The sequence below is a fragment of the Lepidochelys kempii genome, chromosome 11 (assembly GCF_965140285.1).
Source record: "Lepidochelys kempii isolate rLepKem1 chromosome 11, rLepKem1.hap1, whole genome shotgun sequence".
In the NCBI taxonomy this organism is placed as follows: domain Eukaryota; kingdom Metazoa; phylum Chordata; order Testudines; family Cheloniidae; genus Lepidochelys; species Lepidochelys kempii.
This window is the reverse complement of record NC_136390.1, coordinates 11,046,988-11,074,986: the sequence shown is the minus strand read 5'-3', so window position 1 is coordinate 11,074,986 and position 27,999 is coordinate 11,046,988. Positions and strand designations below refer to the sequence as shown.

The 27,999-nt window shown below is 42.6% G+C and overlaps 1 protein-coding gene across 1 annotated transcript in view; it reads left to right on the top strand.

Annotated features, from left to right (window-relative positions):
* Positions 1–27,999, top strand: part of ADCY5 (adenylate cyclase 5) — a 333,999-nt gene that overhangs the window by 257,023 nt on the left and 48,977 nt on the right. The window contains exons 8-9 of the mRNA XM_073305113.2: positions 2,842–2,982; positions 24,898–24,920. Of these exons, the coding sequence (XP_073161214.1) occupies positions 2,842–2,982; positions 24,898–24,920 (164 nt within the window). The remainder of the gene's footprint in view (positions 1–2,841; positions 2,983–24,897; positions 24,921–27,999) is intronic.

Genomic DNA, 27,999 nt, shown 5'->3' with positions numbered 1-27,999 from the left:
AAATGACCTCAATAGTGTGTGTGTTTACCACAGTTTGTCCTGGCCTTGCCCCAACCCAAAACTGTCAATGCACATGTACCTACTGAGGTCTTTTATTCCCTTCAAATTAATCACACAATTGACATAATGTAAATTTAGTATATGATAGTCAATTGGCCCTAGTCAAAAGCAAATACAGTTTACTAATTGGCTGAGACCTTGCAGTTTATCTGCTTGGATTTCTGGAATTAAGTATTTGCTTAAGATTATATCTGCGTTTACTAAGACTAACATCATACTGGACTGTGCTTCACCGTTGGGGAAAACTTGTCCCATGTATCTTTTATCATCTGTTGACATAAAGGCATTTGTAATGTAACCAGATAGGTTTGCTTTTATGGGTCTCCAGACCAGATTTACTGGCTAGCTTTTTTTTTGATTGCTACTGGTTGAAAGCCTCTCGCTAAGCTGTAATAAAATGTACAGACAGTGTCACTTTTATTATTCAGAGCAGTAAATATTTGGTTGTAGATACCTAATCTGTTCTTTCTGCCAGTGTTTTTCTGGCATCAGAAGATATATATAGACCTGTAACTATACAAGGGGTTGCAGCTAGAGAACCACAAATGATCGTACAGGTTAGAAAAGTAAAAGTTCTGTGGCTTTTTAAAAGATAATAGAGTCATTTCATACTTGTGTATTTTTAGACACATTTAAAACACAGCTCTCTTGGAGATTAGCTAGAGTTTCCATAATGGTTGCTAATGTGAAGTTCATCTGGCACAAAATGTTCACAGTTGCAGCTCTTATAGATTAAATGATGCTGGTTTGATGCAGGTGAGAGACAGGAGTGACAGTCATGAGGTTTGTTTTCCCACACTCGTCTTTCTGTGGCTTCAGCAGTTTGTGATAATGTGTGGCTTCTTCTAACGAGTTTTGCCATGGAGCTGAAAGTTCCTTGCGGTTGCTCCCACCCCATTGTGGCAATATACTAGCAGTGCTCTCAGGGACCTGGGAGTCGGTAATGAGATAGATAGAACCCTTGCAGCAATTCAAACGCAGCCTTGGGGCAGTAGCAACCCCAGGTTGTTACTATCCAGTGGCTATTAAGATATCAATTATGAACCCTGTGCCCCAGTCAGTACCTTTGTTGGCACTCCCAGCAAAGTCAAAGGGGTATAAAGACTGAACTATTCACTCAAACACTATTGCAACTGGTCTCGGCATGAAAAGCCTGCAGTCTATTGGAGGGCGCTGTCAGTATGACTGCACCTTTCCTGTGAGTCATGAAGACTACCGTCTCCATGGTTGTCAATCTATCACCTTTCCCCAGCACTAAATTTACAAAGATGTTTTTTTAATTCAAAAAAGCATGACAATATAAAACATGACAGTTAACTCTCTGGTTACCATGGAAATAGCACCAGTCATTCTGTGAGAACGTGACAGGAATGTGGTGAATGCCTTGGAAACCACAGTTATGGCTTGGGACAAGAGAATCCGTATGGGGAATATATGGACTAACCTGTATCTTCATCCAAGACTTGAGCTGAACGAGGCTCAATCATTTCGAAAAAATTGTGGCTTTTTCTTTTCTAAAATTGTTTTGCTGTCCCTGCAATTTCTGGCTTTGAAATCCAAGATATGCAACAATAATTACGTGTGTCTGTTCTGGTGCTTGTGCTCAGCCAGATCCAGGAAATCTAAAAAAAAGGTGATCTCATAAGCTTATAAAAAAACAGCTTTTCAAATGCTCATTCCAGCAGAACCCTCGAACTCTTCAAGGGTTGCCCATCTCTCAGTAATTATATAGTAACATGCTTACGACCACTGTCACGTTGGTTTTTGTTAAGTCATTGTGGTCAGATCACATAATTCCCTACTAAACAAGTCTCCTGCGGAAATCTTGGTCTGAATGAAAACTGCAGGATTGATCTTGTACAAGCTACTCCTGCCTCCTCTACAAAACAGAGGCCAACAAGGGGAGGACAGAGAAAATCCTATGTTGAAAAAGCAGTGTTTTTTATTAGCTAGAAAACACCCACAAAATAAGTAATTCACAATACTATTATATCACCCCATAGCATTTCTGTTTTTATTGGTGATGAGCCTGAAATAAATCTCTGGGTTCAAACACACCCAACCTTTGCAGCAGTCTTGAGTCAGGTCCAAATGTCATAGCTATCTCTTACCACCAAACACCCCTGAACCTTGGGAGTATTTCCATCAAAGACAAAATGTGTAGTTAGAGTTGAAGAGGAGAAAACACCTTTTGTCACCTTGTGCAGTACCGTTATTTTCTTCTTAGCACTTACCAAATACAGTACCCGGCAAACGTTAAGTATTCTTCGCCAGTTCACCCCTCCTTTGGGAGGCACCCCCATTGTACAGGAGGCCAGAGTCAGTGCCAGAATTGAAACTTGGCTCCTAGCCCTCTGCCTTTGTCCTGTAAATTGCAGGCACATTGATTTGTGTTTTCCAAGGAATCTTAACTACAAAACTACAGTTTTGTTTCTGAATTTAATTGTTCAGTCTCAAGGCAAAAAAAGCCACCCCATTTGCACTCACCGGAGCTGTTTGTGGTCAGAGAGGAAGGGGTTATCATTTGCCAGTAAAATGGTGGGCACCAAATTTTGAGTACTTTGAAAAACTATCCCATTCTACTTGTCTGTGACACTTGGAAGGACAGGAAATAAAGCAATAAAGAAATGATCAGATGAATGCTCCTTATTTCTGTTGAAGTGCATGATTAATAGGTTAATGCAGGGGGATAAATGATCAGAAGCGAAGGCATGTGGGGAGTGATTGCCATATAAAATGTTTCAAAATACGTCTTGCAATTCTCTCATGTTTTTATTTTAGAAAGATGAGAAAGCGACAATAGCCAAGATGAACAGACAGCGCACCAATTCCATCGGCCATAACCCTCCACACTGGGGTGTGGATCGCCCCTTTTACAACCATCTGGGTGCTCACCAGGTCTCCAAGGAGATGAAGAGAATGGTAAAGATGTTTTGCTTTATGGAATATTTATTATTATTGTTTATTATTTATAGAGCACCATAGGCTGTGTATGGCACATTGCAGAAAAATAGGGTACAGTCCCTGCCTCGAGGAATTTACAGTCTAAGGGGCCAATCCTGCACACACTTACTATTGGACACAGTGACTATTACCTTGACTTCAGAAGGACAATTCACAGCAGTAATAGGTACTCCTGGACACAAGTGTTTTGTGGGATCGGGTCCTACATTATTTGAGGGTGACTAATACTGAGATGGGAGGTTGAAAGGCAAAAAAAGACTGCTTTTATTTAACTCTTCACCATGTTGTGAACACTCACCCAACGTTGAGTGAGAAGAGCAAGTTTTCTACTAAATATGTGTAGACACCAAGTTTTCCATATGTAAACGGGATTGATTTCTCCCAGCCCTACAAATCCATTGCACACTCTAGTATCTGCCAAAGGTTATTTTCATTGCTTTTGGTTTTTTATGTACACCTACTGTAAGTAATGTCATCATTTATACTCACTGGTCTCCAGGGTCCCTACTAAAAGGAATCTCTTTCATGACTTGCACCTCTCCAAAGGAAAAGTGGCAGCTCCATCACTCGAATTATTTAAGATTGCACTACACAAAGCACTCAAGAATACACTGTAAAGCATATGGAATAGTTGACCTATGGTAATGGGTCTCTAGTTCCTAGCCTTCCTTTGGGAAAATTGAATTTGCTATCCAGCCAGTTGCCAACACAACTTCTTGACAGGGCAGTGCTGCTCTCTGGCTCATTTTAGGCAACGTTGGAGATGGTGAGTCCTTATTTCCCTGTATTCCCTGCAAGAAAGATGAAGGAAAAGAAAGCACTTTATTTTAATAGGCAATTCATAATAATAACACTTAGCACTTTTGTAGTAATTTGCATAGTCAAATTTTTTTACAAACATTAATTTATTAATTATTGATTAATCAAAACGTTTAAAATAAATGAATTTCCTTTAATCTACATATCAAGTTAATTCAGGGCAAAATTAAAAATGTGTCTCCAGTTACAAATGGGTATGTCTCTGAGATTGTAGAATCCATAAGTGTAGGACTGGAAGGGACCTTGAGAGGTCATCTAGTCCAGTCCCCTGCACTCAAGGCAGGACTAAGTAATAACTAGACCATTCCTGACAGGTGTTTGTCTAACCTGTTCTTAAAAATCTCTAATGACTGAGATCCACAACCTCCCTAGGCAATTTGTTCCAGTGCTTAACCACTCTGACATTTAGGAAGTTTTTCCTAATGTCCAAACTAAACCTCCCTTACTGCAATTTAAGCCCATTGCTTCTTGTCCTATCCTCAGAAGTTAAGGAGAACAACTTTTCACCCTCCTTCTGTCGCAACCAGATAGAAAACTGCTATCATGTCCCCTCTCAGTCTTCTCTTCTTGCTAAACAAGCCCAATGTTTTTCAGTCTTTCCTCATAGGTCATGTTTTCTTGACCTTTAATCATTTTTGTTGCTCTCTTCTGGACTTTCTCCAATTTGTCCACATATTTCCTGAATGTTGTGCCCAGAACAGGACACCATGTTCCAGGTGAGGCCTTATCAGCACAGAATAGAGTGGAAGAATTACTTCTTGTGTCTTGCTTACAACATTCCTGCTGATACAACAAGCCAGACTGATGTTCGCTTTTTTATTTTTCCCAAGAGTGTTACACTGTTGACTCATATTTAGCTTGTGATCCACTATAACCCCCAGATTCCTTTCTGCAATACTCCTTTCTAGGCAGTCATTTCCCATTTTGTATGTGTGCAACTGATCATTTCTTCTGGGAGTACTTTGTATTTGTCCTTATTGAATTTCATCCTGTTTACTTCAGACCATTTCTCCAGTTTGTCCAAATTATTTTGAATTTTAATCCTATCCTCTAAAACACTTGCAAGCCCTCCCAGCTTGGTATGATCTGCAAACTTTATAAGTGTGCTCTTGATACCACAGCCACTTGGAAATTACAAACTAGACACAGTTCATTATTTTGCACACATAATTATGTAGCATGTCGCATATGCCCCCATATATTTTTGAAATTGCAGCGCTTACTGGGTGATAGGAGAATTATTTTTTGTTTCTGCTAAGCATAATTAGGTAGGATTGAGGGTCTCTGCATTTTTCTGCAAACAGCTTATCATTAAGGCTACGTTTTAGTTACGGGTATTTTTAGTAAAAGTCATGGACAGGTCACGGGCAATAAACAAAAAGTCATGGCCCCTGGGCCCTTTCCATGACTTTTACTAAAAATACCTGTGACTAAATCTTACCTGCTGAGAGCAGGGCGCTCCTGAAGACTGCTGCTGGGGGGAGCAGTGCGGGCTGACGCTTCTGCTGGGGTGGTGGCAGCCTGGAGCCCTGCTGCAGCTGGGGGTGGCCCGGGACATCCGGCCTTTTGGCAGGGGAGAAGTCCATGGTGCCCTGCCACTGGAGGGGGGCGGCCCATGCCCTCCACCACCACCCGGGGACGGCCCATCGCCCTGCTGCTGCTCTGGGCAGGAGGCAGGCTGTGGCCCCACTGCCACCGCGGCTGGACCAGGCCGGGGACGGCCCAGGGCCCGGCCGCCACTGCTGCTGGTCCGGGACCGCTGCTCCAGGGCAGCACCAGGGACCAACTGCCTGGGGCTGCCAGAGCAGCAGCCAGTGTGGCTGGCCCCTGGGCTTTCCCAGCTGCGGGGCTGGTCCTGGAGTCAGCCGCACCAGCGCTGCAAAATTCACGGAGGCCACAGAAAGTCTCGGAAGCCATGACTTCCGTGACCTCTGTGAATGATTCGCAGCCTTACTTAGCTTTTTGGTGTGTAATGTCAATGATATGTTAAAAGAACATTATTAAAGTTGCAACATTAAGCACTCAGAAATTAGGAAATTCCATCATGCAGATGGCCTGGCTCACAGCAGCTGGGAACAGCCATTAAGCACATTAAGCAGTGTGCCCTTGTTGCCAAGAAGGCCAATGGCATTTTGGGATGTATAAGTAGGGGCCTAGCGAGCAGATCGAGGGACGTGATTGTTCCCCTCTATTCGACATTGGTGAGGCCTCATCTGGAGTACTGTGTCCAGTTTTGGGCCCCACACTTCAAGAAGGATGTGGATAAATTGGAGAGAGTCCAGCGAAGGGCAACAAAAATGATTAGGGGACTGGAACACATGAGTTATGAGGAGAGGCTGAGGGAACTGGGATTGTTTAGTCTGCAGAAGAGAAGAATGAGGGGGGATTTGATAGCTGCTTTCAACTACCTGAAAGGGGGTTCCAAAGAGGATGGCTCTAGACTGTTCTCAATGGTAGCAGATGACAGAACGAGGAGTAATGGTCTCAAGTTGCAGTGGGGGAGGTTTAGATTGGATATTAGGAAAAACTTTTTCACTAAGAGGGTGGTGAAACACTGGAATGCGTTACCTAGGGAGGTGGTAGAATCTCCTTCCTTAGAGGTTTTTAAGGTCAGGCTTGACAAAGCCCTGGCTGGGATGATTTAACTGGGAATTGGTCCTGCTTCGAGCAGGGGGTTGGACTAGATGACCTTCTGGGGTCCCTTCCAACCCTGATATTCTATGATTCTATGATTACAGGGGAAGTCCATAAGAGACTCAAATATGCTCAGTGAGGGTAGAGTCTTTGGAGATTTTAACTGGTAAAATCTAAAAGTCTCTCTGGAGCATGTGCAAACTGTGATTTTCTCCCCCAAAGGCTTATAACGTGGCCAAATTTAGGCAGACTTTCACAGGCATGGCAAAAAGCATATTGTTGACACAAAGACCACTCCCCAGTCAAATTTCAAGTCCCTCTTCCAAAGCATGCAGACGCTAGGACTGGAAATTGTTACCAGAATTTTTTAACAAAGGCATAACAAAATTTTCCTAAAAATTCAGCCAAATGCAAACCCCTGCATGTAAAATTTCAGCCCAAACAATTAGTTTGGTGAAGTTATAAGCAACTGAAAACAGGGTAATATAATGGGAAGTGTCAGATAACCTTAATAATAGGTGATGCTACCAGCCTGCCTATAATATCTTTTACCTTCACAATAATGAAGCCTAATCCACTTGTATCTCCACAGTCATGTGATCTTGTTTAATAAATGTAGGCTTTCTTTCCCTTCCCAAGCTCTTTAAATGTAGTTCCATGTAATAGCCATAACATATTATCTGTCTGGCAGTACAATTTGTTAGTGGACGAATCTATGTTATCTTTTCAGTAGTTTGGACTCAGTAGGCATGATGTTATTAGGAAATCCTAATCAAGATAGCATGTAATTATAAGTAGAAGTTTCTTTTGAATTGGCTTGAAAAGGGTTGTTGCATCATCCTATTCAGAAATGAGGCTTGAGCACACCAAATGGTATTATGCGTCACGCTGTTAATTACAGCTTACCGTGTCTAGCTCATTGTTCAGTTGGAAAAACATAATTATTTATTGACATATCAAGATAAGATTTAAAAAAATTGCTGCCAATTGCTTGGGAGTGGGAGAGCGTTCTGGAACAAGAGAAGACGGTGTCACTTTCTCATTCCTTTACATGTCTTGTACCTTAACTTGCAATGACTTTTACCTTTAGAAAGAGTCTTCAGCTTAGAAATTCTTTCCTGGTAGATCAACCTCCATTCCTTTTAGTAGCAGTTAATACTTCTTGGTTACACTGATGGGAGACTTTAATTTGAGAGGCTGACATTGTCTACAGCTCTTTGTGTCAGATTCACTCCTGAAAACCAATTTGAAACTGGCTCAGTTTTGTTTTTTACTTATTTTCAGGTTTTGAGACCCCACTATCACTTTTATGCAACACTTTCCTTTTGTTTGTGATGCTGTAGCCAAAAATAATACCTGCATTCTCCATGGAAAAGATCATTTTAATGTCCACTAGGCAGGTGGTTTGCTGTTTCAATCATAGGTGGGATTTTTTCTCCCTTAAGATAAATTCTCCTTATGCAGCTTTGTAATAGTTAGCTTTGATTTCTACCCTGCCACATGGGTAGTGCAGTGGATGTATAAAATACATGTTGCAGCTATTGTAATGGATACATACCCTGTGTTGTGTGCGCACATACACACTATGTCTGTAAACTATATGTCTATAGACATAAAATATGAGTGCACAAAAATATGTGTAGGTGGACAAGGGTTTTATCAGCACCTATGTGGGAAGATGTCATGGCTTTGAGCTTCATGAGTAACAATGTCATCCCAAACTCCTGAAAATGTACCCCTCCCTCCATACCACTCACTGTGCATTTTTTCCCATTCCCAGCCCTCTAAGATTGTTTGTAATATTCACGTTCAGATATATGGGCCCATAAATCTGGATTAGCCAAAGGAAAACACTGGAGACAGGAAGTGAGACTAAAGTAGTAGCCACACCTACTTTCTCTTCAGGATGCACAGCTTTGAGAATGCAATGTGTTTTGTAAATATACAGATGCAGTTACCAAAATAAATGGATGGATAGCATTTTTAAATACATTGATATTGCAATTGAAGTACATTGTGGTGGAGTGTGTCTGTGTGTGTGTGTGTGTGTGTGTGTGAGTGAGAGAGAGAGAGAGAAATACAAATATTTTTCTCTAGGTAGAAGAGCTATATGATGGTGTGGTATAAAGGTTTTCATTAGCGATCCCTCAGGGTCAGGGATGATCTCTTCCACAGGTTTTTATTTTGATGGGTCCTTTGGTGACTGAGGAGTCCGATCCTTGAGCCGCAAACTCATTGGCAAACATTGCAGGTAATGTTGGAAGGCAGTGTTGGGCCATGATTGCTACATGACACTCGTCAGTCCTTTCTTTTCTGGCATTTTTATGTGACCAGGGCAAGGCGATTTTCCTCAAAAGCGATCGTCCTTACTCTGACAAGTCTTGGCCAGTTAGCCCTGTCCTGGGCTACTGTCTCCTAGTGTGTGGTATTGATTCCACATCTCTTAATGTTTGTCTTAAGGGTGTCTTTAAAGCATTTCTTTTGGCCTTCCTGTTGTCACACACAAGAGAAACTACACGCTTTTGAATTGCATTTCCTCAGCAAAGACATTTTGGAAACAAATTTCCACATTCAGGGGGACAGAGAGAAATGTTCTAATGGCAATTTGATTATTTTTTTAAATCCTGTATGTGGGGGCTCTGAGGTTTGAAATATATTAGTGGTACTGGGTGAGATGGATTAGTGGTCACAGTGCCCATACCCTTTTTTCTATAACTTTGTAAGCTTTATCTTGTCACTTCATTGTAACATGACACTTATGTCATGATGCAATGCAGCCATTCTTGCAGTGAGACACCAGCCCAGTAGAGCACTTCTCACCAGCAATAGAGCATTGGTAGTGGGAGAGCACTGGGTGCTCTGGGAAGTAGCTAGTCCTCATCTTCTCTTTGTGCTCTGGGGATGGGTTTCCAGAGGGTGAACTCAGTTGGGCTAGAATCACACTGTGATACCAACAACGCAGAACATCAAGTTGACACGTTTGGGTTAGGTTCATTATTCTCAAACAAGAAGTATTCACATGGGCCAGGATATCTTTTTTTTTCCTGAACCACCTGCCTGGTCCCAATTTTCTATTGAAGATTCAGGGTGGAGTAAAGTTAAGTGGGGTCTGAATTCAGTGAAATTACACCCTTTCTGGCTCACTCAGCCTTCTCTGACAGCCTCTGAAGCTCTTCTTCGTAGCCTTTCCTGGAGTGGTAGGAAGATTGATTATCTTGGATGGCAACCTGGGCAACAGTGACCATGAGATGGTCGAGTTCAGGATCCTGAAAAAAGGAAGAAAGGAGAGCAGCAGAATATGGACCCTGGACGTGAGAAAAGCAGACTTTGACTCCCTCAAGGAACTGATGGGCAGGATCCCCTGGGAGGCTAATATGAGAGGGAAAGGAGTCCAGAAAAGCTGGCTGTATTTTAAAGAACCTTTATTGAGGGCGCAGAAACCAACCATCCCAGTGTGCAGAAAGAATAACAAATATGGCAGGTGACCAGCTTGGCTTAACAGAGAAATCTTCGGTGAGATTAAACACAAAAAAGGAAGCTTACAAGAAGTGGAAACTTGGACAGATGACTAGGGAAGAGTATAAAAATATTGCTCGAGCATGCAGGGGTGTAAGCAGGAAGGCCAGAGCACAACTGGAGTTGCAGCTAGCAAGGGGTGTGAAGGGAACACGAAGGGTTTCTACAGGTATGTTAGCAAAAAGGTGGTCAGGGAAAGTGTGGGACCCTTACTGAATGGGGAAGGCAACCTAGTGACTGATGATGTGGAAAAAGCTGAAGTACTCAGTGCTTTTTTTTGCCTCGGTCTTTACAGACAGGGTCTGCTCCCAGACTACTGCACTGGGCAGCACAGTATGGGGAGGAGGTGAGCAGCCCTCAGTGGTGAAAGAACAGGTTAAGGACTATTTAGAAAAGCTGGACATGCACAAGTCCATAGGGCCAGATCTAATGCATCCAAGGGTAATGAGGGACTTGGCTGATGTGACTGTAGAGCCATTGACCATTATCTTTGAAAACTGGTGGCGATCGGGGGAGGGCGATTGGAAAAAGGCAAATATAATGCCCATCGTTAAAAAAGGGAAGAAGGAGAATGCGGGGAACTATCAACCGGTCAGCTTCACCTCAGTCCCTGGAAAAATCATGGAGCAGGTCCTCAAGGAAACCATTTTGAAGCACTTGGAGGAGAGGAAGGTGATCAGGAACAGTCAACGTGGATTCACCAAGGGCAAGTCATGCCTGACCAACCTGATTGCCTTCTAGGATGAGATAACTGACTCTGTGGATATGGAGAAAGCGGTGAACATGATATATCTTGACTTTAGCAAAGCTTTTGATACAGTCTCCCACAGTATTCTTGCCAGCAAGTTAAAGAAGTATGGATTGGATGAATGGACTATAAGGTGGATAGAAAGCTGGCTAGATCGTCGGGCTCAACGGGTAGTGATCACCAGGTCGATGTCTAGTTGGCAGCCGGTATCAAGCAGAGTGCCCAAGGGGTCTGTCCTGAGGCCGGTTTTGTTCATCCAGTTTAATGATCTGGATGATGGGCTGGATTGCACCCTCAGCACGTTCGCAGATTACACTAAACTGGGAGAAGAGGTAGATATGCTGGAGGGTAGGGATAGGGTCCAGAGTGATCTAAACTAATTGGAGGATTGGGCTAAAAGAAATCTGATGATGTTCAGCAAAGACAAGTGTAGAGTTCTGCACTTAGGATGGAAGAATCCCATGCACCACTACAGGCTGGGGACCGACTGGCTTGCGGCAGTTCTGCAGAAAAGGACCTGGGGATTACAGTGGACAAGAAGCTGGATATGAGTCAACAGTGTGTGCTTGTTTCCAAGAAGTCTAATGGCATATTGGGCTGCATTAGTAGGAGCACTGCCAGCAGATCGAGGGAAGTGATTATTCCCCTCTATTTGGCACTGGTGAGGCCACATCTGGAGTATTGCATTCAGCTTTGGGCCCCCTGCTACAGAAAGGATGTGGACAAATTGGAGAGAATCCAGCAGAGGGCAATAAAAATGATTCAAGGGCAGGGGAACATGGTTTACAAGGAGAGGCTGAGGGAACTGGGCTTATTTAGTCTGCAGAAGAGAGGGGTGAGGGGGGATTTGATAGCAGCCTTCAGGTACCTGAAGGGGAGTTCCAAAGAGGATGGAGCTTGGCTGGTCTCAGTGGTGGCAGATGATAGAACAAGGAGTAATGGTCTCAAGTTGCAGTGGGGGAGGTTTAGGTTGGATATTAGGGGAAACTTTTTCACTAGGAGGGTGGTGACACACTGGAATGGGTTACCTAGGGAGGTGGTGGAATCTCCATCCTTAGAGGTTTTTAAGGCCCAGCTTGACAAAGCCCTGTCTGGGATGATTTAGTTGGGGTTGGTCCTGCTTTGAGCAGGGGGTTGGACTAGATTACCAACTCTGATATTCTATGATTCTATGATCTTCTTCCTCCCCCTCCTCCATTCTTGATCTTCCTGCCAAGTAGAGCAACAGAGCCCATCCGAGAGGTGGCCAGCTAGCACCAATCAGGGCACACTGCACCACTTCCAAGGCCCCTCTGTTTCTGGCTCACTGTCATACATGTGACCCCTCCCTGTGGGGTCCAGATCCCCAGGACTCTGCTTCATTCCCCCCTCAATGTTAACTGCCTCAGCTCCTCACAGAATTTCCACCATACCCTCTTTCTTTGCTCTTTGCCAGCCTCGGCACTATATCCCTCTGGCATTTAAAGGCCGGGGAGGATGGGAAACAGACACCATGAGAAATACCTGCCTGCTCCAAAAAAAGTAATGGAGAAAATAATCTGCCCTGTGTGAGAAACTGCTGTCAGTTGGCAGACTCTACTGTAAACCTTACTGGGGCACTGTTCCCTTGATGGGCCTGTGTTTGTTGCTTGTGATGCCTCTTCCAGCATAAACAGTGTAGAGCAATTAGAGTCATCTCACTCATGTTAATTAGCCAAAGCAAACTGAGTGGAAGAGACCTGGACAAGATCGGCATTATGACTGCACAGAACTGGAAAAGATCCAGAGTAACTCTGTGAAAGAATCTGCTGTCAGCTGGTTTCTATTTTTATTACTCGTAGGATATTTTTTTCTTTCTAAAGCCAGGGTAATGGACCCAGGATAAACTAGTATTTATTCCCCCATGGAAACACAATTTTGTTTGCACGGTGTGTGATATACACAAAAGAACAGAGTTTCTGCTCCTCACTGTTACACACTCAGGTTTTATTTTTAATTTAAGGGGATTTATAACATAGGTGTCTTGAGGATGTTTTCACTTGCTCAATAGTAACAATACTTTGCTTTTCTGTAACACCTTCCAGACTAGGATCTTGGCGTGTGTTAGGTGTATGAATGGATTGTAGTCTCTCACACTCCCAGGAGGTCGGGGAATATCTTTCTGTCTCAGTTCCCCCATCTGTAAAATGGGAATGTAAAAATTAAATCTCCTGGCCAAGGTCACAAACACAATCTGTAGCAGAGCTAAGTGTGGTTCTACTTCGAGAAAAGGAATCTTATGCTCTCTCTCAGGAATCTTATGCTCTCTCTGGCTCCTTGATGAGTTTCTGGGAGCCATTGTCAAATTGCTATAAAATGCAGCCGATTGCAGCCAGCCATATCTTTAATAAGAAAGTGCAGCCCACAGAGATCACGTGCACCAGCACGCAGTGTTACATCTGGATGCAAGTGGAAGGATAACATTGTTACAAGAGGAATTGATAGGCATGGATGGTTCGGGTAGACTAGCGGGGAGGCAAAAAGCACAGGTGGCTGAGCCCAGCTCCCAGCAGGGAGCCGAGAGCCCAGGGAGCAGCTGGGCTCCCAGCGTGTAGCTGCATGGAGCTGAGGGCCCTGGCCTTCTTGAATCAGTAGAAGTGTTTCTAGGGAGGACATGCAGTGCCAACAGAAGGAGGGTGATGTGGACATAGTGATGGCTGCTAACGTAGGTCGACTTAGGGCTGCAGCGTAGACATACCCTTAGATATCCGACTTTTACCCTTTCTGCCAGGATCACCTGATGATGTTTCCCCAAAGCCTCCACGATACAATTGCTGAGCTAATTACAACATAAAATTGAAACAGTCAAATACAGTTTAAAAAATAACCTGACAATAAATGTGTAAAAGTTATAAGAGCAAATTTGAAAAAATATTTTGGATACTATTAATGTAACAATTAAAGGCCTAGATAAACACATTTGAGACTCCATGTGGTTTCATTTGGAGCTCTATGGACACCCAAGAGCAGAATGTAGTACCAAATATTTTATTGCATTTTACATCCCAATAAAAGAGCACTCGCATAGTTGCCTGCTCATTCAGCTGTAAAAAAAAAAAAAAAAAAAGACACTTAGTACCATGCACTGCGTTAACTCAAACGACTGTCTCCATATTGTGCAACTAAGGCAGCCTATTTACACTATTCCTTGCCTCCACACTGCCTCACAATGACTCCCATTATTTAGGAAATCAAGGTTGGAAAAAGTCTCAAGGGAGCAAACCCTCCTAACTTTACTCCCACAAGTATTTCTGTTCTATTAACTATGATATGATTAAAAAAACAATAGTGAGGCAAATATTCCTCTCATTTACCCCCATGCAATATCACTGAAGGCAAGAGGATTTACTCCTGTGAGTGAGACAAATGGGGGCTAACTCCAATCAGTTCTCATTAGACCTGAACAAGTTCATCATTATCCTCTTTTCAAGCAATCATTTTATAATCATTGGCTACAGTGTGGAATGAGGCAGCTGAGAGTAGACATACCCACTATTTTTCCCCATCATTTTTAGATGCTCAGAATTGGTTTGTAATTTGTTTGACTGCAGAAATGAGAAAATATTAAGCCTTCTATTCTATTCTCATCTTTATATGTTTTTATACCATGCTCAGCACTATGGTGTATGAGCTCGCAGGAAATCTCACATCTAGTTTGTTTTGTTCTTACAGCCAGATCTGTAGGTAGCTCAAATTCAGTAAGAAAACTCTTCCCAGTGACTCCAGAACAACTCCCTTGATTTCAGTGGGGTTGCTGTACCTGTGTAGAGAACTTTGCTTAATATCTATGATCCATATTCTTCTTCTTTAGTGTCTGGAGAGTGCATAGAACTTCTTGGAACCACCATAAAAATGTTTAATACCTCATATAGGCGAAATACAATGAAAGTCAAACTTTATTCTGGTGGATCAAGACTGGCAATCATCCTGTATTAAATTCTTTAAAATAAAGTTAAAAGTCAGCACTTACTGTTTTACATATAATTAGCATATAGAACCTGAAGCTCTACAACTGATACCTGGAGTGTGTGTGTCTGTATGGTAATAAGTTTGAGTCAAGGGGACTTTACATTTATTACATTCTTATTTTTACTTGAAAATCTTGGAATTGCTCTAACAATATAGGAACATTCTAGACCATTTTGTTTTGAACGGCATCTTTTGAACAAACCATTTCCCCAAATGCTTTACATAATTAATGTAAATAATGTAGCAAAAGCTTAAGCTATTCCATAAATCAAGAAGTCACTTCAGACATTAAATCAAAGGTGTCAAATGCGGTCTAGAATGTGGACTGAATGACATGTTTAATTATTGTCTATGGTCCAAGCATTCAAAAATAAGGCCATACATTACCTACCCTTAATGCACAGCAGAACTCCCTCCGATATCACTGGGAGCTTTGCACAAAGATCAGGGGTAGAATTGTGGCACTTAGTTAACAATGAATGCCAAAACTTTCCAAAGGGGGCTCTGATTTTTTGAATGTCACAGTTCTTGGATGCTGAACCTTCAACAAAATCATTTCAGGGAAGCTGCAGTTGAAGTCAATGAGAGATGTTGATTGTTGCTCAGTTGCTTTGATTTCAGGCTCAACATATCTAAGATTGGGCACTTTAATTTTAACTCCATTTTGAAAATAGGAAATAAAGTTGTTGTTGCAGTCATCATCACGTGCTGGGAGGGGATTAAGAATGGGAAGAAATGATACAGAGCACTTCCTAGGTTTACTGATATTTCCATCTTTGTTTCTTGGCCATTTGGAAGTTCATTTACCAAATTTGCAAGCCCGGTTGCGGTAGCTGTGTGCACAGTGTAGGCCCATCTCTCTGATCTGTTCCATGTGAAAATATGGCCCCTGAATTGTCATCATCAAGATTAAAAGTTCATGAAAACTGGTATGTGTGTGAGGCTCACACTCCTCAGAGGTGTTGCTTCTGGCTAAGACAGTGCTACATTTGGAAGGTTATCTTAATAACCATAATGGCAAGAAATGTTCTGGGGGCAGGGGATTCTGTGAAAACTTTCATTCTGCAGAATATGAATCTGTTGCTGGGCGAGATCTATCCACCATGTTGGCCAGATCTAAGTCACAAGCCAGAAGGTGGACACTTGGTACTAAATGATGTTTAAGGAACAACTCGTCGCTTTTTACTGCCTGTGAAAAGTGCCAGTTGGCGCCATTGGAACTAAACCCCTCTAGTCACGAAATGGGTACAGCACAGGGCAGGAGCAGTGGAAGCTTCCTACACTACCTTGCAGATATGCCTCAACCTTGCTCTGAGGGTGCACACTTTTGGGCATGAGAAAGTAGTTTGTTCTTCATGCTGACTCATTCCTTAAAATCTTTGCTGGTGTTATACCAATAAAATAAAAACCAGCAGGATCTTATTAAAGAGGAAAAGGCAAAATACCACATTTATTGTGAATACAGAAAGAATCATAGTAAGCAGTTAGTTATAGCTATAACATTCCATTCAATCTCATATTTATTCACACATTCATTCATACAAACACACACACACAGAGGTTCTGCAAGGTTGTTATCATAGTTACCAGCCTCAGAGTTGCTCATGCCAAGCCACTGGCCAGGTGGCCTGGACATGAGGAGGGAGCAGGGCCTTGTCAGATGCTCATCTGATGCTCCTGGAAGTTGGTTTGCAGAATCAGACCCCAAAGTTCTCACTTTCCAGAGTCCATTTTTATAGGAATTTCTTCCTATGCCAGTCTATGGGAATTGCTTCATCATGCTGTTGCTGAATCAATCAGCAGATAGCACATTCCTGACAGCTCCGTGCTGCCAGATGTTATCTTGTTCTTTGGTTCTCCCATTCTTGAGGCTGTTGGGTGGATTCCAGTCTGCCCTCCGGGGGTCCTCTGTTTATTTCCACTTGACGCCTTCTTCAGCCGATGGACACTGGATTCTTAGGCTGGCACCTCCCTGATCATTCAGTTATTATCCACACCAAGCATCCATCCACATACATCCTCCATCTCTATTTTAATCACAATTGTTAATACAACAAAAGGGCGGGGAGTCTCTGGGTGCTGTTTCTGTTGTTACAGAGTATTGCTTTGAGTCTCTCTCTGTGTGAATTGCTTTGAGAACAGACTCTGTCTTAGAACGTACTAACGCAATTAGCAGCTTGCAAGTTTCACACATAGAGGGAGAGAAACAGTACCAAAAAACCAGAGACCTCTTAATTAGTAATACCCTGGAATTTAAACTATGGGGAATCAAACTCATTTGTGATTTTAATACAGAACTTCTTTAATATGATCCAACACTGGGGCTGGCAGTGAAGCTGCCGATTGTTATGGTGGTGCTTTCCAAGCATGTGGACAGTAGGAGGTAGACTGTGCTCAGAGGCTGTCACATCTTTAGAGCTGAATGAAAAGATAAAAGGCAGATGTAAGATTATTCACCTTCCTTCTTACATTTACAGTAGTTTAGTTATTGTAACAAGTGTTCTCAAAGTTGGTGTTGTTATTTCAAAAGGCTCTTGACTTGAAACAGAAATAGTGATCTGCTTGTCATATATTTGACAAACGTTTTATCACTTTCTTTAAATAATCTGTATCGATTGGCAAGTTCAAATAAACTCAGTCAGTTCATAAAGCAAGCAAGGAGATTAGAATGATTTGAACTGTTAGAGCAATAGGCACTCATATAAATCCAGATAATAAAATTTTGGAACAGAGACAGCAATACAACAGTCAGTCTTTCTCTCCCATTCCCCCCAAGCACTGTAATAAAAATTAATTAGTTGTGACTCATTCAACATAAAAGTAGGTTTTAAAATGTATTGGATCAAACAGATAGAAGACCTGTTAAATCATCTCGTCCATCCCTTGTTAATAACTATTGTCTTGGCTTTGTGCTGCGAGTGCAGCTAGGTGTGGATTAATATTCCTGAATTTATATATGTTGGATTATTTTAGTCATACAGCAGTTATCAGATTTCATTACTTTATTATTGCAATTGGGTCATGGAATAGTGTAGTTCCTATGGAAAGTGGTGGAAGCTCCAGCACTGGGGACATTTAAAATGAGACTTAACAAAAGATTAGATAAGACACTGCAACATTCCTTCTTTAGTGAATACATTGTAATAAAAGCCTTAATGTGTTTCCAACTCATTTTTAGACAGGGCTAGAAGATTTGTACCCTAAACAGGATCCATTTCATTGTCTTTATTTTAGATCTGTCCTTCACCTCCTTTGAACTCTATCTTGCTGATTTTTGTAGTGACCACTGCTGTGTCACCCTTCCAACAGCCACCAGATTGGTCTGGGTGGCATCATGGATGGGCTACCATCAGTTCCATTTTGTAGTGTGGCTAGTGCTTTATAAGCCGAGTGGTGCTGCTCTGATGAAGACCAGGGGCATCACTGACATAACTATTCAGTAAACCACAGAAGAGCAGGCCTGAGATGACTTGCGTAGCCGGATCCTTCCGTGGCAGCTTGAGCAGTGCTGACAACGGAGGCAAAGATTCTTTTGAAACCACATCATTAATTCAATTTTACCACTTTGTCATACCACTGACATGCTGTTTTTGTCTTACGGCTTGATTTTTAGAGGTGCTGAGCACCCACAATTTCCTTCTGGGTGTGAATTGTGGCTGCTGAACTGGGAGACCCTCTGGCAAACCTACAAAGCTGGTTTCCAGGTTCCAGCAGCAAGAGGGCCTCAAGAGGCCTCCAGTGCCATGTGAGGATTAAGGGGAGAGATTGTCTCAAATATTTGGGGTCCTGATCATGTAGGACTTTAAATATTACAAGGCCCACTCACTGAATTGCACCTGGAATGAAAAGGTGTACACATCTACATAGAGGATCCTTAAACCTCACCAAGCAGAGAGCAAATTGAGTTACCAAGCTGAAGGACACTTGAGGAGAGGACCTAAAACAAGGTATGTAGATAAGACAAGGCTGGATTTTTCACAGGTATTGAGCACTCGGAACTCCTATATTTTAAGCTTCTCAACTGAGCATTGTTGTTTAAGGCAGTGGTTTTCAAAGTTTGGGTCGCCACCAAGTACTGGGTCATGGAATGAAAGGCACTGGGTCGCCTTGCTCAGGAGCCAGGGACCCTGTCGGCCGGCCAGTAAAAACTAGTAGTCCCTACCTGTTCTGACACCACGCTGCGCCCCAGAAGTGGCCAGCAGCAGGTCCAGCTCGTAGGCAGGGGGGCCACAGGGCTCCGCATGCTGCCTCTGCCCTGAGCACTGGCTCTGCACTCCAATTGGCCAGTTCCTGACCAATGGGAGCTGGGGGCATCAGTGCCTGTGGGCAAGAGCCACGCCGAGCTGCTTGCATGCCTCCACCTAGGAGCTGGACCTGCTGCTGGCCGCTTCCGGGGCACAGCACCGTCCGCAGTGCCAGGACAGGCAGGAAGCCTGCCTCTGCACCCCGACTGCACCACTGACTGGAAGCTGCTGGAGGTAAGCCTGCGCCCCAATCCCCTGCCCCAGCCCTGAGCCCCCCCCAACCCTGAACCCCTCATTCCTGACCCCACCCTGCAGCCCTCACCCCTGCACCCCAACCCTCTGTCCCAGCCTGAGCCCCCTATCCCCAGCTCTGTTGGGTCGCGGGCATCAACAATTTTTTTCAACTGGGTCACCAGAAAAAAAGTTTGAAGTCCACTGGTTTAAGGAATGCCTTACTTCTGGTGGTCTGTCTGTCAGAGTTTGAGTGTGATCATCTTCAGAAAAAAGCACAAGACTTTTTTTTTCTCCCTGAACTTTATTATTATTATTTATTAAGACCATGATGTTCCGCAGTGATGCCTATGAAGATCAGCTAAACAATGACAGTTAGTTCACGTGGCAGTTGGGGAAAACCAATTATTATTTTTAATTTTCAGATCATTTGGAACCATCAAGTTGTGCAATAACTGGGCTCCACACCCAGGTGATCTCATATACGGTATCCTTGTTATTGGTCATATTCAGTGTATCATAAGCCCTCCAGAGCAGGGACTGTGTCTACTTGTGTTTCCTATGGCTCCTAGCACAGTGGAGCCCGGTTCTTGAACAGCACCTTTGAGCAATACTGCGGTGTAAAGGATTACGAATATTATTACACATATTCCTGAGATGACCTGACACTATGCCAATAACCATGCGGAAAAGCTTATGAATAAATATTACTGACTGAATGCCAATGGTGTGATCAATGATGTTTAAATGTATGACAATTCCTGCTCTGAGGAGCCTTCAATCAATTAGTCTATTGCATTTATTGGTTAGCACCAAGGTCTGTATTTTGGGCATATAAGACCCAATATTGCAAAGTGCCAGGCAGCAGTTGTATTAAAGTCAAGTTGAAGGAGATCAGCAGCCTTCAGATAGTTTCCCAGCACTTTGCTGTATTAGATACACAGTGAGGATTGGTTTTCTTCCCTGTACTTTGAATTTTCTCATGAGTGACATGTGTTTTTAATAATAATTAGATGTCGAATTAGCAAAGGTCTTAGATGCAAAATAAGGACCACTTCATGAACTGGTGCAAGTTAGCATTGCTCCATTCACTATCATCCAAGTCAATGGAGCTACCCTCGCTTACACTAGCCGAGGACCTGGCCATGTATCTTTAATGAACATACATTCTGCCTCTATATATAAAAGCACTAAAAGGCATGTCATTTCCACTAACAAACATCATGCAGAAAATCCACATGCTCACTGAGATCAGAATAGAGCCCTGAAGTATGTGGAAAATTCTAAACACTGACTATGCCCTTCTGCCAATTGCTTAGAGAGGGTCTACTTGAGGAAATGTTATGGGGAAGTACCCTAAGATTGTCTCAATTGAATCCCTGAGCAATGTTTTCAGTATCCCAGTGAAGTGCTTCTGTGCAAATAAGAAGTATTTCCTTTAATAATATCTTAGCCTTTTAGAAGTTGCATTGAAAGAAAAATCAGCTTGCAGGTTCTCTTGCATAATAATTCCATTGTGTGAGCTTCGCTATATGAAGAAGCCATCATTCATTCAAAATGGGAGTATTTGAAGTGAATAGTTTAATTTACTTAGCTAAAGAGGTTCCCACTAAATATAATTTTAAGCTGCTTCCCTTCAATTAAAATCCAAGTCACTCTTAAATATTTAACCTCATTAGATGAGAAGAAAAACTGAGTAATATATTTTTGCTATATCTGATGTATGCATTTTTGAGTCTTTCATTTTGAGAATCCAGCGTAAATTGAACTACTAGCATAGAAGTCTCTTATTCATCATTTCCAGTGTTTCAAGCAAGTTTTAGTGTTTAAACAAGAATCTAAATTAACCCAATATTATTTTTTAATGTTTTTTAAATGGGCTTGCCAGAAAAAAAATCAAAGTTTGCTTGTGCAAACCAGGTAATTGCACACTCAAATTGGCAGTTAGGCATGATTGTCAGATTTCTGTTGACCTGTGAAAGTTTGCCCATTATAAAGTGTTCACCTGTTTTTCTGAGAATCACTGCTGTGTCCTTTTGAAAATTGACCCAGTTGGTCTACATTTTCAAACTTAAAGAAAAGGAGTACTTGTGGCATACAGACTAACACGGCTGTTACTCTGAATTTTCAAACTTGGGTGCCTGAAATTTAGGAGTTCAGTATCAGTATGTAGTGTCAACATGTAGAGTCAGTAGGAACAGTGGATATTCCACTGCCATTGAAAATCAGGCCACTAATTTGGGCTCCTGTGTATGGGTTTAGTTCCCTAACTCCCAGGAATCCATGTCTGAAAATGTGGACTTTATGTTTAACAAGCAAGCACTGTCTGTGTTTTTTACATTAAGGTTCACCCCTGCCCCATTTGTTGGGTGATAGCTATTCAAGTTCAGACGATTTCTTTTGTCAGTGCAACTAGCTGTGATACCAGAAAAATTATGAGCACTTTGTCAACATGGTTAATCAGTGGGCTTTTATTTCTGACACCATCTTGTAAAATTGCATACAGGTGAAAAAAAAATCAACTCTTTTGACAGCTGTAAAGCAATTTAAGTGAAACAAATATCTGAGTGATGTTTCAGTCCCTCTTTAACCTTAAACCAATAGCACTTGTAGTATTCTTTGGCTCAGTTACCTGGACATGCAAAATTTTCTTGGACATGCTAAGTAAGTTTGTTGTGCATGCTAAAACATGCTTCCTTCCCATTCAGCATTAGTTTGCTAATAGGTAGTAATGAAGAGAATGGGACAGGAGGGTTCCTCTTTCTGCATGCCTGAATGGCAGTGTTTGAGTTGCAGTTTCAATTTTAAAGTGTGGGTTTAGTCTGAAAAGCGACTTTAAAAATGGCATTTCCTTGTTCAAAGTACCTGCTCTGTGTATTCAGACAAACAGACCTGTTGATTTCAGTGACAAAAATATGTTTTCTCTTGTTCGTCCTGCAAAGCCTACACAGCTTAGGGAAAATGTGCAGGATTTTGTTCTGCCTCTCACATCATCACCAGATTGATAACTTATTTCCAGTTGCAGGGCCAGATTTTGCCCTCATTTACAACTGTTCAATGCCATTGTCTCCAGTGTCATTGAGCAAGGGCAGTTGTGGGCAGGATTTGGCCAGCAGGCTGTGTATGGAAAGGATCCACATTAAATCTCAAGAACCCAGGCTAAGATTGCAATGCTAGCATTATTCCTGGGGGAATTCTGCAACAAAAAATTAAAAATTCTGCTCACAATATTTTAAAATTCTGCATATGTTATTTGTCAAAATAACACAATATCATCACACCAGTTTCAATTACTTTTGGTCATTTATTTCAAAATACCTGTCAGCAAGTATGTCTGTAACAATACAGATGACAAAAAAGATTCAGGAATTGTTTTTTGACAAAGGGATTTCTTACTAGGCATATTAATACAGACCTCTGAATAATAATTCATTTAAACTACACAGAACCGTATTTCCCGCACCCCCTCAGAAGCAGTGCAAAGGCTTGGGGGAGTCAGGGGTAATGGAGGAGCTAAGGGAGAGGGAAGTAAATTGCTGGGAAGGACACTGGGTGTGAACTTGGAGGGTTGTTGGGTATGGATGGGAAAAGTATGGAAGAACAGGTTTTTTGGCGGGAGACAGGGAGAGATTGTTAGGGAGCTTCCCCCATCCAGACCCTGGACCCCTAGCCTCTCCCATTCAGTCAGGCACATCTGGCCCTGTCCCCATGTTCCTGCACCCCCATGTGTCCTTGCACTCTCTGTCCACATGTGTCCCTCTATCCCCACTCAGACACCCCCATCCCCATGTGGCCCTGCATCCCCCTCTCCTGTCCCTATGTGTCTCTGTGCCTCCACCCAGCCACTCTCCTGTCCCCATGTGTCCCTGCATCCCCTCCCTCTGTCCCCATGTATCTCTGTGGCCCCACCCAGCCACTCCCCTATCCCTATATGTCCCTGCACCCCTTCCCTCGTCCCTATGTGTCTCTGTGCCCCCCACCCAACCACTCCCCTGTCCTCATGTGTCTCTGTGCCCCATTCAACCACTTCCCTGTCCCCATGTAGCTCTGCACCCCCTCCCCCATCATCATGTGGCCTGCAACTCCTTCCCCCCTGTGGCCCTGCGCCTCCACTCCCATTCAGCCCCTGCCCCGGTCTGTCCTCCCCCACTAGCCCTTTTGAGCCCCTGTCTGACCTCCCAGCACCCCACGTTGTCTGTCTCCCCATAAGCCCTGTCTCCTGATCTGGCCCGCTACGAAGAAGGCTGCTCTCTCTCTTCCCTCACTGGCAGGGAGCTGCTACTGTTCTTGCGCCACAGCACCCCTTGGTGGGCAAAAGTCAGAGCTGCAGCAGCATTTCAGCAGAAGCTTTTTTCTGTGCAAAAATATAAAAATATGAGGGGCTCATTAATTATGCACGCATGCAGTAGAGCAGAATTCTCCCAGGAGTATAGTATACCATCATTTCACTTGTAAACTAAACACATTTGAGCTGGAGTCATTGAGATCCACAAAAACCCCATGGAATCCTACATCTGTCATCACTACATTTGCTAGAGTTTTAACACAGTGTACAAATTCTGCCCTCATATACATGGGCACAACTCCTGTTGATTTCAGTGAGACTTGCACCTGGGTATCTGAAGGCAGATTTTGGTCCAGTCCATGTGAAACCTATTTTATGAAGCTATTCTTCTCTATCAGGTATGTTAATAAAAATTTCAGATTGCAGATAAATGCATATTTTTTTCTTGGGACCCTTCAAACAACTCTCAGGACTTGTTGGACCTGTGAACGTGTAGATAGCTTATTTAATAAACCTGAATGACCCTGAAGTGTATTTTAAATCACTTGCCAAAATACAAGAAATTTCCCCCTTCCCATTCATAGAGATGCATTTTAGTGTTAAGGGGAGCATGGAAGGGCTTGAAAAAGAACAGATTTTGTTTGTAATGCTTAACTAAATGGATCCCCAATAAATAGTCCATTAATGTCTTATCCACTGTTTTTGATGGTTAAAAAGTCTATGTTCGTGCAAAATACTTGGCATGATAAAGTTCCAAGAATGGGAATTTCAAAAATGGTGGCCAAATTCTACTCCCATTTAAGTTCCACTGCGTTAGACAAGCTCTGAGCACTTTTGAAAATCCCACCCTAATAAGAGAAATGACTTTAAGAAAACGAATAGACTTCAAAAGTAGACATGGGAGAGCAAAGACTCATGAAAATAAGCATTGAAGAAGAAATGGGTATCTAACTATATAAGCCCTTCCTGTGATTGGAGGCAGACCACATCAGCCAAATTCATACATTGTGCAGGCTAGCAGTGCATTAACTACAAGGGAATTGCACCCACCTGTCAGTCTGAATTTTGACCCAAGTGTATATTGCATCACTGGTATAAGTAACCTTTTCTTAAAGGCACAGCAAATGCATGACAAAGGTCAACTGAAGGAGCAGAAGTCATTCCCTTACCTTTAACTTTCATATGTTTATTTTAAGACATGTATTTATATAAAATTGTGTTCTGCCCAATCTATCTGATGAATGACATAGAGACAGAGAATATTGTATTGGCTTGGCAAGGATCTCCATCAAGATATAACAAATGAACCCTGTGAAAGTTCCTGTGTGAAATGCCATCCATCAGAATTCTTCATTGTATCCAAGGTCATTCTGTTTCCTAACTGTTATGTTTCATTTTCTTTCTTTCAGGGTTTTGAGGATCCCAAGGACAAGTAAGCAAATTTTGTCATAAATGTTTTGTGTTTCTGCATTCTTGTTGGTTTTTTCCCCCTAATTTGAAATTAGCTTATGAGACAGAGGCCCAATTTCCAACCGTGGAGATGGGAGTCCCCATATTTTTTATTCACGGATGAGGTCACAGCCTGGAGAGTGGCAGTGACATTTCCTGTAGGGGCAGCTAATCTACAGGCACCACCTCCACGGGTGTGAGGGCTAGTCCATTTCCAGTTACCTTCTGTTTTAAGCATCTCTGTTGAGAATGCTGAGAAGGAGTCTAAGCGCCAGTTGCAGAACCTGTCCTAGAGAATTATAAATGATGCTGGCACACATGGCATCCTCTTACCCAGGGCGCTTCTTGTGCAAAAGAACTTGAGCAGTAGCCACTGCTGCTATTATTATTTATTTATTTTGCTTTACCAATTAAGGAACAGTAAGGATGAGCTTCAATGGGAATGGGTTCACTATATCAGCTCAGGACAGGTGGGAGTGGGGATTATAAAGTGGGAGAGGACAGTAAGAGATCCTCCTAGCTCCAGCAGTGAAATAGATTGTTAGGATATAGATATTCAGGTCTGTCTACAAAGGCCTATACTTTAAGAATTTAGGTGTATTCTTATCATTTAGCTAGGTATAGAGGTATAGAAGAAAGAATCAAAATCACTGTCTGCCTGTTTATAGGGCCTTTTTTCACTGTGACAGTCTGAGGCCCTGTTCTTAGGCTAAGATCTTTGGCTAAGCAGCAGAGGCAGCCATAAGCTGGGAAGCGACCGCTCACATCCTTACATTCCAAACAAGTCACGTTGAAATAAGGTGCTATTGGGCTGCTATGAATACAGTACTGTCCTGATAATGCCTGTCACCTCCAAAGAAAGGGAAAAGCCTAGAAGATGTAAAAGGAAACTTAGTTTGATAGCATCCTGTCTGGCAAGAACTCACTTATCAATAGCTGGGGTGTGAAATCCTCATTTCTTTGTTGTTCTATCACTGTAGTCCCCATTTCCCTATTGTTTGTCTGTATAATCTCTGTCTGGTTCTGTGATTGTTTCTGTCTGCTGTATAATTAATTTTGTTGGGTGTAAACCAATTAAGGTGGTGGAATATAATTGGTTAGATAATCATGTTACAATATGTTAAGATTGGTTAGTTAAATTTCAGTAAAATAATTGGTTAAGGTATAGCTAAGCAGAACTCAAGTTTTACTATATAGTCTGCAGTCAATCAGGAAGTAAAGGTGGGGGGGGGGAATGGGAACAGGGACACAGGCAAGGTTCTGTGGTGTCAGAGCTGGGAAAGGGGACACTAAGGAAGGAAATTGGAATCACTGCTTGCTGGAAGTTCACCCCAATAAACATCTAATTGTTTGCACCTTTGGACTTCGGGTATTGTTACTCTCTGTTCATTCAAGAAGAACCAGGGAAGTAAGCGGGTGAAGGAATAAGCCCCCTAACACAGAGGAACCCCTGAGACAAGAGAGTTGAGGGAGAACTCTCACTGTCTTAGTGTTACACAATTGCTGCATTACAGAGGCTCCCATGTCAGCTTGTCCATCCAGCAAAGACAATATCAATGCTCAGAGCTTTAGTTGGCAGATCATTCATTTAGGGGAAGTGGAAGCTCAGATAGAAGAAACCGAGCCAGATAAGAGAGATGTAAAATGCATTTAGATTCATTCTACTGCTAGTGCCAATGAAATTACCTGTAGTGGGTAGTAATGTAGAAGAGCAGCTGGGCCAGGAAATAAGAGTTAAATTGTGTACACTTACACTGGGCTCATTTCCTAAATGGAGCAAATGAGAGAGAAATAACAGAACAGGAGCTGTATTGGGATACTTGTGAATGAGGGTTCATATACTGAGAAGTCAGTTGCACCATCTATCAGATTTATGGATACTGAAAGCTATCCTACTGTGACACCAAACAAATGGATTACTCTGTTATCCACAACAGGCAGGTCCCTACCTTATAGTTGTCGAGGACTCGAACCCCCAGACGGCACGGTTCGTTGTCTGACCGGAGAGAGACAGGCAACACCAGCAAGGTCCGAACACAAAGCTCTTTATTGAAGAGTGCACACAACAACAGAGAGCAGCCCGTCTCCAAAGAGAACCAGCAGCCTCTAAGTAAAACTCATAGGTTTTTATAGACAGTTCCGCTGTGTCATAGATTTATTCATAAAGCAGCCCACCCCTCCCCTATGTTAGTTAAAATCCTCTTTCTCTATTATGCATGCACTTCTGCCCACTTATTGTAGATAACTTTTAGCAAATCGCAATGCTTCACTAACTTTCTTATCGGTATGGGTGTCAACCAGGAGACGAGGAGTTAAGAACAGACATAACACAAAAACAAGGAGTGGAAAACAGTGCCTCCTATCTCAACGAACTGTTCCCAGAACATTTGGTACAAAAACGCAGGAATGCAGGCCTCCCCTTTTTTCTTACTCCCTGCAACTTAAACAAGTATTCCTTCATTCTACTGTCAGAGGCTTTCCCAGCAGCCTCTCTTAGCCTGACTTTGGTTAGGTTGACATAACTGCTTCATATTTAACTTTCCTCACCTGACATAGTTATAAGTCACTTTACAACATTATCCAACCCTCATAGCAGCCCTATCACGTAACAGGGTAAGTAAGAATAGTTATCCCCATTTTACAGGAAGAGTTGGGGCAGAGAGGTTGCAACTTGCCACCGGGAGATGTTGTCAGAGCCAGCATTTGAACTCTGAAGTTCTTGGCTCCCAGTTCTGTGCTAAACCCACTGGGTCATGCTTTTCAATGAATACATAAAGTCAAGCCCGCTCCATGAAAATTCATATTGAAACAGGGAGGCCTTAAGCCTGGAGAGAAGGATGTCATCAATGAATTTTGGCTTTTGTTGAAGGGAACAGCATTCCAGAGTTTTGGGCCCCTCCCTCCAGTACAAAGGGTTGTGATCAAAATCTTCAGAAGTGGCCAATGATATTAAGTGCCTCAGTTTTTGGTAGTCGAACTTAGAAACATCTTGCTTGATTTTCAGAGATGCTGAGCACCCGCAATTTTTCAGTAAAGCCAATGGGAGTTGTGGGTGCTCAGCG